Consider the following 12,325-nt stretch of genomic DNA (forward strand, 5'->3'; position numbering starts at 1 on the left):
TCTGCATTTTAATAAAGTTGTCAATGTATAATACATACCGTGCAACTGAGAAAGAATGATAAAAAAGCAATAAAAAGTTATTATAGGCACAGAACTATTTAATAACTTTTAATGTTTTACAGTCTGGTAAAAATAAATGTGATCTTGAAGCTGTTGGATACAGGTGTAAGAAATATCCTAGTCTGAGTTGAATATGTTTTAGCTGTTTAGGAGTAGCAGATCTGCATTGTTCATACACATTTGCTATCTCCTTTGAACTGTGGGGATTAAGCCTGTGGGCATGTTTCTGTCTCATTTCAGATGGAGTGGATGTTGAGGATGACCCCACTTGCTCATGGCCAGCATCATCGCCTTCTAGCAAGGACCAGACTTCCCCGAGCCATGGAGAAGGTTGTGATTTTGGTGAAGAGGAAGGAGGCCCAGGGTTGCCCTATCCATGCCAGTTTTGTGACAAATCGTTCAGCCGCCTCAGCTACTTAAAGCACCACGAGCAAAGTCACAGCGACAAGCTCCCTTTCAAATGCACGTATTGCAGTCGTCTCTTCAAACACAAACGGAGCAGGGACCGCCACATAAAGCTTCATACGGGAGACAAGAAGTACCACTGCAGTGAGTGTGATGCGGCGTTCTCAAGGAGTGATCATCTTAAAATTCACTTAAAGACTCATACATCCAACAAGCCATATAAGTGTGCCATTTGTAGGCGTGGATTCCTGTCATCTAGCTCACTGCATGGTCACATGCAGGTTCACGAGAGGAACAAAGATGGCTCTCAGTCCGCTTCCCGGATGGAGGACTGGAAAATGAAAGACACTCAGAAATGCAGTCAGTGCGAAGAAGGCTTTGATTTTCCTGAAGACCTTCAGAAGCACATTGCAGAATGTCACCCCGAGTGTTCCCCTAATGAAGACCGATCTGCTCTTCAGTGTGTTTACTGTCATGAACTCTTTGTAGAGGAGACGACTCTGGTGAATCACATGGAGCAGGCTCATAATGGTGAGAAGAAGAATTCATGCAGCATTTGCTCTGAGAACTTTCATACTGTGGAGGAGCTGTACAGCCACATGGACAGTCACCAGCAGCCAGAGTCATGCAACCACAGCAACAGCCCGTCTTTGGTAACCGTGGGCTACACCTCAGTCTCTAGCACCACTCCAGATTCAAATCTCTCGGTGGATAGTTCAACAATGGTGGAAACGGCTCCTCCTATACCAAAAGGTCGTGGAAGGAAGCGGGCGGCTCAACAAGTGCCAGATATCACTGGTCCTTCGAGTAAACAGGCAAAAGTTACCTATAGCTGCATTTATTGCAACAAACAGTTATTTTCCAGCCTTGCAGTTTTGCAGATACATCTGAAAACTATGCATTTAGATAAACCTGAACAAGCCCATATCTGTCAGTATTGTTTGGAGGTATTGCCATCTCTCTACAATCTGAACGAACATCTTAAGCAAGTCCATGAAGCTCCGGACCCAGCACTGATTGTTTCTACCATGCCTGCCATGGTGTACCAGTGCAACTTCTGCTCTGAAGTGTTCAATGACCTCAACACCCTTCAGGAACACATCCGATGTTCTCATGGATTTGCCAACCCTGCTGCTAAGGACAGTAATGCATTCTTTTGTCCCCATTGCTACATGGGATTTCTTACAGATTCTTCTCTGGAAGAGCATATTAGACAAGTCCACTGTGATCTTAGCAGCTCCCGTTTTGGTTCCCCTGTGCTTGGAACCCCAAAAGATCCAGTGGTGGAAGTGTATTCTTGTTCTTACTGTACAAATTCTCCAATATTTAATAGTGTTCTTAAACTGAACAAGCATATCAAGGAGAACCATAAGAACATTCCTTTGGCACTGAATTACATCCACAATGGAAAAAAATCCAGAGCCATGAGTCCCTTATCTCCTGTAACCATTGAGCAGACCTCTTTAAAGATGATGCAGGCCGTTGGAGGTGCTCCTCCTCGTCCTGCAGGTGAATATATTTGTAATCAGTGTGGTGCTAAGTATACTTCCTTGGATGGTTTTCAGACTCATTTGAAAACACATCTGGACACTGTCCTGCCAAAACTGACCTGCCCTCAGTGCAACAAGGAATTTCCAAATCAGGAGTCTCTGCTGAAGCATGTTACTATTCATTTCATGATCACCTCAACCTACTACATCTGTGAAAGCTGTGACAAGCAGTTCACTTCTGTGGATGACTTGCAGAAACACCTACTGGACATGCATACATTTGTGTTCTTCCGCTGCACCTTGTGCCAAGAGGTTTTTGACTCCAAAGTCTCCATTCAGCTACACTTGGCTGTGAAGCACAGCAATGAAAAGAAGGTATACAGATGTACGTCTTGCAACTGGGATTTCCGCAATGAGACTGACCTACAGCTTCATGTTAAACACAACCACCTGGAGAACCAAGGCAAAGTACACAAGTGCATCTTCTGTGGCGAGTCCTTTGGTACAGAAGTGGAGCTGCAGTGTCACATTACTACGCACAGCAAGAAGTACAACTGCAAGTTCTGCAGCAAAGCTTTCCATGCTATCATCTTGCTGGAAAAGCACTTAAGGGAGAAACATTGTGTTTTTGAAACGAAAACTCCAAACTGTGGAACGAATGGGGCATCTGAGCAGGTTCAGAAAGAGGAAGTGGAACTCCAGACCTTGTTGACAAATAGCCAGGAGTCCCATAACAGCCACGATGGCAGCGAAGAAGATGTGGACACATCTGAGCCTATGTATGGCTGTGACATTTGTGGAGCAGCTTATACCATGGAGACTCTCCTGCAAAATCACCAGCTTCGAGACCACAACATTCGACCTGGAGAAAGTGCCATAGTGAAGAAAAAGGCTGAACTCATTAAAGGGAATTACAAGTGTAATGTGTGTTCTCGAACATTCTTCTCTGAAAATGGGCTCCGAGAACACATGCAGACACACTTAGGACCAGTGAAACATTATATGTGCCCAATCTGTGGCGAGCGGTTTCCATCTCTTCTGACTCTTACTGAACATAAGGTCACACATAGTAAGAGCCTGGACACTGGAAACTGCAGGATTTGCAAGATGCCCCTCCAGAGTGAGGAGGAATTTTTAGAGCATTGCCAAATGCACCCTGACTTGAGGAACTCCTTGACGGGGTTCCGCTGTGTGGTGTGCATGCAGACAGTGACTTCCACGCTGGAACTGAAAATCCATGGCACGTTCCACATGCAGAAAACTGGAAATGGTTCTGCCGTGCAGTCCACGGGGCGCGCACAGCATCTCCAGAAACTGTACAAGTGTGCTTCTTGCCTGAAGGAATTCCGCTCAAAACAGGATTTAGTGAAACTTGACATCAACGGTCTGCCATATGGTCTGTGTGCTAGCTGTGTTAATCTCAGTAAGAGTGGTAGTCCAAGTGTCAACATCCCTTCAAGCAGTAACAGACAAGGCATGGGCCAAAATGAGAACTTGAGTTCCATTGAGAGCAAAAGCAAGGCAGGGGGACTGAAGACTCGATGTTCTAGTTGCAATGTTAAATTTGAATCAGAAAGTGAACTCCAAAACCATATTCAGTCAATCCACAGAGAGCTTGTTCCAGACAGCAACAGTACACAGCTGAAAACACCACAAGTATCTCCAATGCCCAGAATCAGCCCCTCCCAAACTGAAGAGGTAACCCTTTTTTCTTTGCTCTTGACACCTTCCATCCTTTTGGAAAGAATCCCCCTTTTTTCAAGCTGTCTTGTCACTTGTCATCAGATGCTTAGGCTGAACCATTTTACATTTCCATCCGTAGCCATTAGCTAGTAATTACTTGCTTCTTGGTATGCCTTACATCTTGGATTGAATTGTGCAGAATAGGACTAATTCCAGTCTCCCTAGGATATTGTCTTCTGTATCACTGAGGAGACCTATCTTCATGCCAGCACAACTGAGATCTGGAATCTTATCCTAGCTCCCTTACGTGTTGGAATCCCCCAGCTAGGAGTTGTGCTTACGGCAGAGAGAATTAGTGACAGAGGAGTAGAGCACAGTAAGCCAAAATACTGGCATAAGGGGTGGATTTTTAAAAAATATTTGTGAGCAACAAATTGAGGGTGTTTTTTGTAAATTGTGTTGTAGACATTCATTTTCTCCTCTTATAGCATATTTTTATTTAGTAGAAGTGCAACACTAGCCTAAGGTAAATTGGGAAATCAGTCCTTTGGATGCAGTTCCTTGTTGTGTTTTTCTTTCTGTTCCTGATGAACATTTTGATGTCTCTGAAACACCTAGTGCCTGATGATTGAAGTCCCAATCATGCAGCATAACTTAGAAAGTAAATATCAAACCCTTGAAAGATCTCATCTGCTTCCTCAGTCACCAGTGACCAAGTAATAACACCTGTACATGGGAAGGCAGGGGGGCGTCATCTACTGAAGGAAGGGAATCTGTTTTATCTTCAGAAATGTTACCAACAGAATGATGTAGAGTTAATATTTTAGACATGGTATCTTACATAATGATCCTTTATAGTTCAGGAAGCCTAAAAGCACAACATAAACAAATGCTAAGAAATAATAGCTTCCGTTTCAAGAGAGCTTTTGGCCTGTAACGGTACAAGCATGGTACAACCAATTGCTGTGAATATGTATGGATACCCTGTGGCTAGGGAGCTGCTGCTTTTCCATCACCTTCCTCACTCCCTGTTTGTGAGCCCATCTGTTGGGTAAGAAATCTCTCAGCATGTCATCCAACAGTGTTGTGCAAACTGGAGGGCAGGAGGGAAGCAGAGAGGGAGGAGGGAAGATAGATAAGGTTACGTGGGCCAAGAGGTAGGTGTTTGTGGAGCTACTGAGAACATAGCTGAAGATGAGCTGGAATAAGGCTACTGAGGTAGCACAGGGCCTGAAGTGCCACTGCGGGGGAAGTGGAGAAGGGAGATAAGGGTGAAGTACCAGGCAGGATGCATCCACCAGGGAAGGACCCCATGCTTTCATGACTCTGCATCTCCAGTTTGCACACTGGACAGTGGTGGAGGACGCCTGGGGAATGGAATGTGGTGTGGTGTTTATGGAAGGAGCAAGTTATTAGACTGAGAACTGTAGGTCTAAGGAAAACCGTCTTTTCAAAGAAGAGGGAAAAGGAATGGCTCCCATTAGGTGTGGTTCAGGCCACTGATGGTGGCCTTCTCACTGCTGAGTGAGAACCACAGGCTTACCAGCTGAATGTTTTTGATAGATTCGGAGTCATCCTGGTTTCTGGTTTTGTCATCTTTCCACAAGTGACTACATGAAATCTCTCTTCCCAGTCATGTTGGAAGCCAGTTCCTGCTACCTGAAGCACAATCAGAATCATGTGTGTTAAGACAGTTACCATGATAAGATGTTAACAACTTGTCTTTCTCTTGCTTGTAAACTAGACAAAAGGAGATTTGGGGGTCCTTTGTGGTGATACAAGGTCAGTTACCTCCAGTGTCATCAGTGAATCTTGTACTTGGATCAAGTATAATCAGAGTTCTTATGTCTTCTGATTGGTATCATGTTCCTCTTCTTACTCCTCTTGATTTTTCTCTTAGAAATGTTTTTAAGATGAAAAAGCCTTTTAAACTACAGCAAGATTTGTGAATAGCGTTTGTCTGCTTTCAAATCACCATTTTCCCCCAGCCCCCATTTGGGGCATGTAAACTGAATTTTTCAGTGTCTATGGTTCTAGTCTCCACACAAGTAACGTAGACTTGCAGATTCTTTTCTCATGGGAAGCACAAAGCTATCAAGTTCCTGATAGAGCTTTAGTACTTCTGGAAACCATAAATGCATGTTTGTAAAATCCTGAAAGACAATTTATTTTTCTAACAGATATTACTGGTTTCAAATTGTAGTGATGCAAACATTATAGCAATGACAATGAAAATTGAAAGTGGTAATACACAAATGTTTAACCCTATAGATTGGATGTCCAGGCTGAGAGAAATGAAAACATAAGCATATAACACAAATAGTAAAACCAAATTGGATTTCTAAAATCTGTTAATAGTCAGTGGCTTTGCTACTGCACTGGAAGGATATTTCTTGAATTGAATGGGATGTTGAAGATGGCTACTTAAAAATGCTATTTTGGGAAAATTTTCAACAAGAATCATAGTATTAAGGAGTGAAGGTTTCATTTGCATTATTGAGAGTCATGTGGTTTGAGATTTCAACCTTTATATAAAGAACATCTCATTCCTAAGGCAAGAAAAATATGGAAACTAGTTGTCAGACCATTAATAGTGCTGAATACCCTTTGTTACTCAGTAATAGATTACTGTGGTAAGAGTACTAAAAAATATCTTTTTAAGATAAAAGATAACACTAAAAAATGTCAATTCTGGCTTCTTTGCCAAGTATTCTCATGGTTGAATTGGAAGACTTCCCTTTTTAGCCTGTACTCAATAACATGATAGGGTGCAATTACCTCAACGTGGTATAATGTCATCAGCTGAGCTATCACCTGCTGAGCTTACTCTGCTTGCTAAGTGAAAGATGGTGACCTGCATCATCTGCACTGAAGGTTACCTTTCAGTTGGGGGTGGGAAATGATGGGCAGTGCTCATCATCAGTTACAACTCAAGGAATAGGTCAGAACTCATTAAGACCATCATACTGCTGAATCTAGTACCCATAAGTTATCAAACAGACTTAAACAGGCAGATTGTGGATAGCTAGCTATTGAAAGAGCTCTAAAATTGGTAAATCTGTAACTTATTCTTTGAGCTTAATGAGATGCAGAATTCAGGTTGTAGATTTCTTGTAAAGATCTTGAATCATTGCAAACACGTTGTTAGGCCAGGATAATAATCTTCTTCGTGGTAGTTAATGTTTAAAAGTGGAGAACAAGGTCTGATATGATAGTGAATTGGGAGCTAGACATCAGTCCTTTTTCTGTCACTCATTTACTTTGTTGACTTGGACAAATCTTCTTGGAACATCTCTGCTTCATTTTCCTTACTCAGGAAATAAGATTGATAGTTCCTGAAAAGTGTGTTGCCAGGCTTAATTTTGATATATTTTTGTAATGCACTTGGAAGATGAAAAGCAGTATGCAGGAAAAACTGTGTAGCCTTGCTTCTCTTGTTCCTCCTTAAAACACTGTCATGCACCTAATGAGAGAACTCCTAACTCAGCAGAAGGTGTGCCCTCACTCCTTAAGCTTCATGACTTATGTACATGCAAAATCATACCAGCGTAACTGTACAATAATAGTTATATTGTTAATTGCCTAGCTGGCAGAGGAGGAGGGAATGGACACCAATTTACACCAACAGTTGACTGGTAAAACCTATCTTATGCTAGTGTGTCCATATGTGCAACTGTGCTCAGTTTGGGGTGCTGTTGGTAACTTCAGAGTAGACGCTCAGCAAGCATAATTGCTTCTGTAAGTAGCTTAAGTTATGTATCACTTTGTTCCATGAATGTGAAGCTCATATGAGTACTGTATTACCTGTGGCAATGCAGACAGTCCTTCATTAATAATACAAGAACACTCTGATTTTTCTGGTCCCAAGAAGAGAAGGAGCAGTACAAGTACACTGCCAAATTACTGCAGGAATAAAGATGCTTATTTAGGTGTTGCAAAAGTCTTGCAGAAACTCACTATAGTAGAGAGTATCAAAAGTGCTGGACAAAGGAGAGAACTAGCAACTACCACACCAGCTGAAGAACAAAGTAAGTGTGAATCTGGGGCTGCTCTTCTGTCCTGTTGTGGTTGTGCAGAGCTGTATGCCAGGATGGGCATGTCACAGCAGGGGACACTGGGCACATCAGAGCACCATTCTGGAAGGAGCCGTGAAAGTACAGGCTGACAATGAGCTTGTGGAGATGGGGTCACAAAATTCAGATGCTGCAGAGAGCTGGTGGCTCCTTGAAACTCAACTTATCCAACCTCAGATGAATCCAGAAATGGTATCACCCCGGGAGAAAGAATGGAGATCAGGTAGGTGTACTGTTTCATCATTACACTTTTTTTTTCTCTTTATTCATGGGCCTTGAATCTACCTTTATTCTCTTACTATTCCTCCCCCCTTCTCAAAACACTGCCAGACTTACAAAGACAGAAAACAGGAACTGCCTTTTGAAGTAGCTGGTTTGTTTCAACAGCATGCACTGGCAGTCAGAGGCGGAAAGAAGAGAGAAAAGACTGTGAGCAACCCAGAAATGTTCCCAGATGCATGCTTTTGGCAGGGCAGGCAATAGCATTTTAGCAATATAAATCACTGTGCTTTTAACTGAAAAAATGCACTGAAATCAATACTCGTGCATTTAATTGAAATACATAAAGAAATTAAAATAATCCTCCTCATCAGCAATCCAAGCTGATCATTCTGACTACAGGATTTTTATGAATAAGCACATAAACTTGTAATGTAAACAAAAGAAGTAGTGCCTTGGGTTTCCTGTCAATGAATCCAGGCCCAGAACAAGTAATTTTCATGCTGGATTCTGGATCCGGGGACAGAAAAAGGTAAAGAAGGTTTGTTGCTGGCACAAAGATTTGGCTTTGAAATAGTTTGTGGAACTAATCTGTGGCAAACATATTTTCTGCTTCTGGAGTTTCATAATGAACTCACTGAAAATACCATTTCTGTCTTCTTGAATCATTTTGACATTGCTTTCAGGAAAGTTTTATTTAAGATGTGACCAGATATATTTGTAGGAAGGGCTACCCTGTTTTTCTTGCCACAGTTACACTGTGCTCTAATTTCTGGTAGTACCACTGCCATGAAGTGGCTTGCAAGATACAGGCTTAAGCATTTCTCTTTTTGTCTCTACACTTTCAGTAGTGAGCTATCCGAGTCCTCTCTGAGTTTAAGAAGGATGGTGTTAGTTATTATCCTGTTGCTGTAAATCCTACCAAAGTTAAGCAGCAAACTTCCGACCTTCTAACACACCCCATTAATTCAGTCTGTGAAAGGAAGGACATATGGTGTCTGGGAGCTGCTGAACAGAAGCAAGAGGGATAATTGTAGTGAGTTTTCTTAGTTTCTTGTCTACTGATCATTAAAATCTAATACTCTTTGTCTGTCTTGTTATTTGTCAGAGGCTTCAGATGTGGAATTTGGAGAGGCACCTTTTTCACACCTGTGGAAAACTTTTCATTTGAGGAAGAAAGGATAATGTGTTCTCCAAAGTTTTCAAGAGCACCAAACCAAGATTTCCATGAAGCAATGCAGTGGGGGGTGGGGGGGGATGCCTGTTTGAAGAAAGGCAGAAGAACTGGAGAGGGACACAGGAATGTGGATGAAGAACTTAAGCATCTTTAGAGAGGGCAAATGTAGATTCAACAGAGCTTTATGAGACAAAACATTCTGAGATGTATACTCCAACAGGTCAGCTGTGCAGCTGGCTGTCCCCACGGGGCTTTCCCTGTACATGTATCTGCTGGCCAAGTGACCAAAGTAATATGCCACAATTTCCCTTCTGCACAGCCCCAGCAGAAAATCAGAATAGTTACGGGTATTTGTACTTTGACATCAGAATTGGGTAGAGACAACAAGAAATTTCTCAGTTTTCTAGCCTGATTATCTTTAGGATCAAGACATGGGAGATCATGGCATGTCTCTTTTTGTCTGCTGCCTTGCATACCCCTAGAGAGTTCTCTCTCTTCCCCCTCTTACTTTTGGAGTACTCTTGGCCAGTTTCAAGAACTTTATAGATGAATAGGAATCTCAAAGCCTATAAAGTTCTTACAGCATTTGAGAAGAGAGGTGACACCCAGCAGGTGATAGAATCCAGACAGGAAAGAGGCTTTTTAGATATCTAAACCAGGAAGATGGTTTTAACTGAAGTTCATACCTGTTTTTTATGCAAAAGTCTATCAGTCACAAGAAATGAATCTATAAGAAACCATGATCTGTTCTTTGTGGTGCTCACAGAACAACTTCTTCAGTGACTGTAAATGTTTTGAGAAGTGTTTTTTACCACTGCTTAATAAAGTTGTTATATGTAATGTGTGTATTATTTGTCTCGTACAACAAACTTAACACCCAGATTTGTTTCTCTGTCATCAAGGAAATAAAATGGACTAACCATTAATCTAAAATGGATATGTAGCCCCAGTACTGCTTATTTCATGAAGTTGTACAAAGTGAACATGAATGAACCACCTGATATGTAGCACCTTGCTGAAGATTCCTTTTTGACTTCCCAAAGCTCTGTGATGGCTGGTAATTGATCTTATGCCTGATTGTTCAAAACCCTTAGGCATTCTTTCTTCCTGCCAAACCCATCTTTTATTTATTCCATTTCCTGCATTATATTACAAATTATTGTATAAAATACTACAGGTAAGATTTACAGGTGCTGAATATGACAGCGGAAATGTGTCTCCTGCTAACATCTGTCCTCACTATGGGACATTTCAGGACAAGAGTCAGTGGGCACAAATTGACACACAGGAGGTTCCCTCTGAACATCAGGAAACACATTTACTGTGAGGGTGACCGAGCACTGGCACAGGTTACCCGGAGAGGTTGTGTATCCTTTGAGATATTCTCAAGTCATCTGGACTTTGTCGGGCTCTAGGTGGCCCTGCTTGAGCCCGGGAGCAGGACCAGAGAACCCCCAGAGACCAACCTCAACCATTATGTGATTCTGTGGTTTCCATCATCCTTTGGACCTGTTTCCCAGATGGATGTCGATGTTACCCTGTTCTTCCTTGATAGTTAAATCTTTGTTGCTAATACGTGGCTGCATAAGTCAGGGAATAAAAGGGTGGGGTCTCTCCTGATACTGAGCATTTCAGTACAATCCCACTAGTAATAATGTGCAAATCTGGGAAAAAAGCCCCCTGCCTCCAGTTTTTATTTGAGGCCTGAATTCCTCAAGATGAAAGCCTCACACACATTCATTGATCATTTGTAATGCCTGTGAAATGCCTCTGAAGAGTAATTTAAAAATACAGACACTTACAAATATGGCCATTTAGAAGTTACTTGCTGCTTGTGTACTCAAAAACAAGATGGCAAGTAGGAAAGAAGGAGGTATTTGTCCCCTTTGATCATACTTCCACAGTTTTGGTGTCCTGTGTGGGATGGACTTCCTCTGGTTTTTGCCCATTATCTGGATTCATCATTCTGTGCAAAATGGCACAGCTAATAGCTTTTCATAACTGGGAGGCCACCTCTTCCTCTCTACATTTTCCATTAGGAAATGGGGTGGTTCACCGGCAAAAAATGATCTGAGACTCCAAGCTTCCAGGTGGCCTTTTGTACTTGTTTTCCCACTGCTACAGCATTCGTCTTTTTGGTTTCTGCTCTGGTGTCTGGAATAGATTCAGTGTCAAACTCTAGGAACATGGTTGGCTGCATATGAAAACCTTGCAACCGTCACTGACAGTGGCCAACTTGCAATTGATCCTTTTCTGCTGCGTGGTGCTTCTTTCATAGTTCTAGTCAAGGAAAGTCTGCATCACCTGACAATTTTCCTGAACTATCTATTTTAATCATAACTCCTCAGTTTTCTTACATTCCCTGCTTCACAGCTGGTAGTTCATGTGATGGTGCTTGAGTGGTTGAAGTCCTGCAAACCTAGAACTGTGACATTCTGCTACTGAAACAAATTCTGCAATCACTTTTTTTCTGACAAGGAAATGGTAGACTGAAGCCTCATGCAAAAGGAAATGAGCTTATTACAGGATGTACCTAAGAGGAACTTCTGGAATTTTAAGAAGTAATGTGAAAGTAAAAGATAATGAAACAGAACAGAGGGAATTCTGGGAATTTCCCTTCATTCCCTTAGAGGAAAGCAAGTACGTCTTCACAGGAAAAAAACCAGCTAGACACAAATCATTGTGGATAGCATTGAAGACTGGCTCAGCAGAGTGCTTGTTTTGCTGGTACACCACTTCCTTGGGCAGCTGTGCTGCCCCAGTGGAGGTTTTTCAACTGGGCACACAGTCAAGCATCATTGCAATGTCAGCAGCTGTGTGCCAGCTCAGATGCTACCGGTATATTTGTTAACATTGATGTGGCCTAAGAGTATCCATAGAGCATAGTACTATAATTACAGCAATATGATTGTAGAACTCTGTTGATGGCATATTTTGTAGTGTAGGCAAGCCTTTGTAAAACCCCAGTCTTGCCAGTGTTATCATGTGAAGCCTTCATTTGTGGAGTCCCATTGACTTCCCCAAGTGCAGAGCTAATTGCATGAGAAGGATCTAAGGGGTTTAATCCTTCTCCTGATACTTCAATGAAAATTAATTTCTTATATATTATGTATGAGTAATATATTTCTGTTTGTACATTAATATTAATGTTGCATATTTTTGAGCACAAGTTCTGTTCTGTAGGATTAAATTATCTTGGTAAGTAATAGCCCAGAATT

At 41.9% G+C, this 12,325-nt stretch overlaps 1 protein-coding gene across 9 annotated transcripts in view; it reads left to right on the plus strand.

Annotated features, from left to right (window-relative positions):
- ZNF521 (zinc finger protein 521) overlaps positions 1-12,325 on the plus strand; it is a 235,603-nt gene that overhangs the window by 94,773 nt on the left and 128,505 nt on the right. For all 9 annotated transcript variants that reach the window (XM_042797980.1, XM_042797985.1, XM_042797981.1 and 6 more), the window contains one exon: positions 301-3,653. In XM_042797980.1, the coding sequence (XP_042653914.1) occupies positions 301-3,653 (3,353 nt within the window). The remainder of the gene's footprint in view (positions 1-300; positions 3,654-12,325) is intronic.

This window comes from Tyto alba, unplaced genomic scaffold (assembly GCF_018691265.1).
Source record: "Tyto alba isolate M040663 unplaced genomic scaffold, T.alba_DEE_v4.0 Super-Scaffold_27, whole genome shotgun sequence".
In the NCBI taxonomy this organism is placed as follows: domain Eukaryota; kingdom Metazoa; phylum Chordata; class Aves; order Strigiformes; family Tytonidae; genus Tyto; species Tyto alba.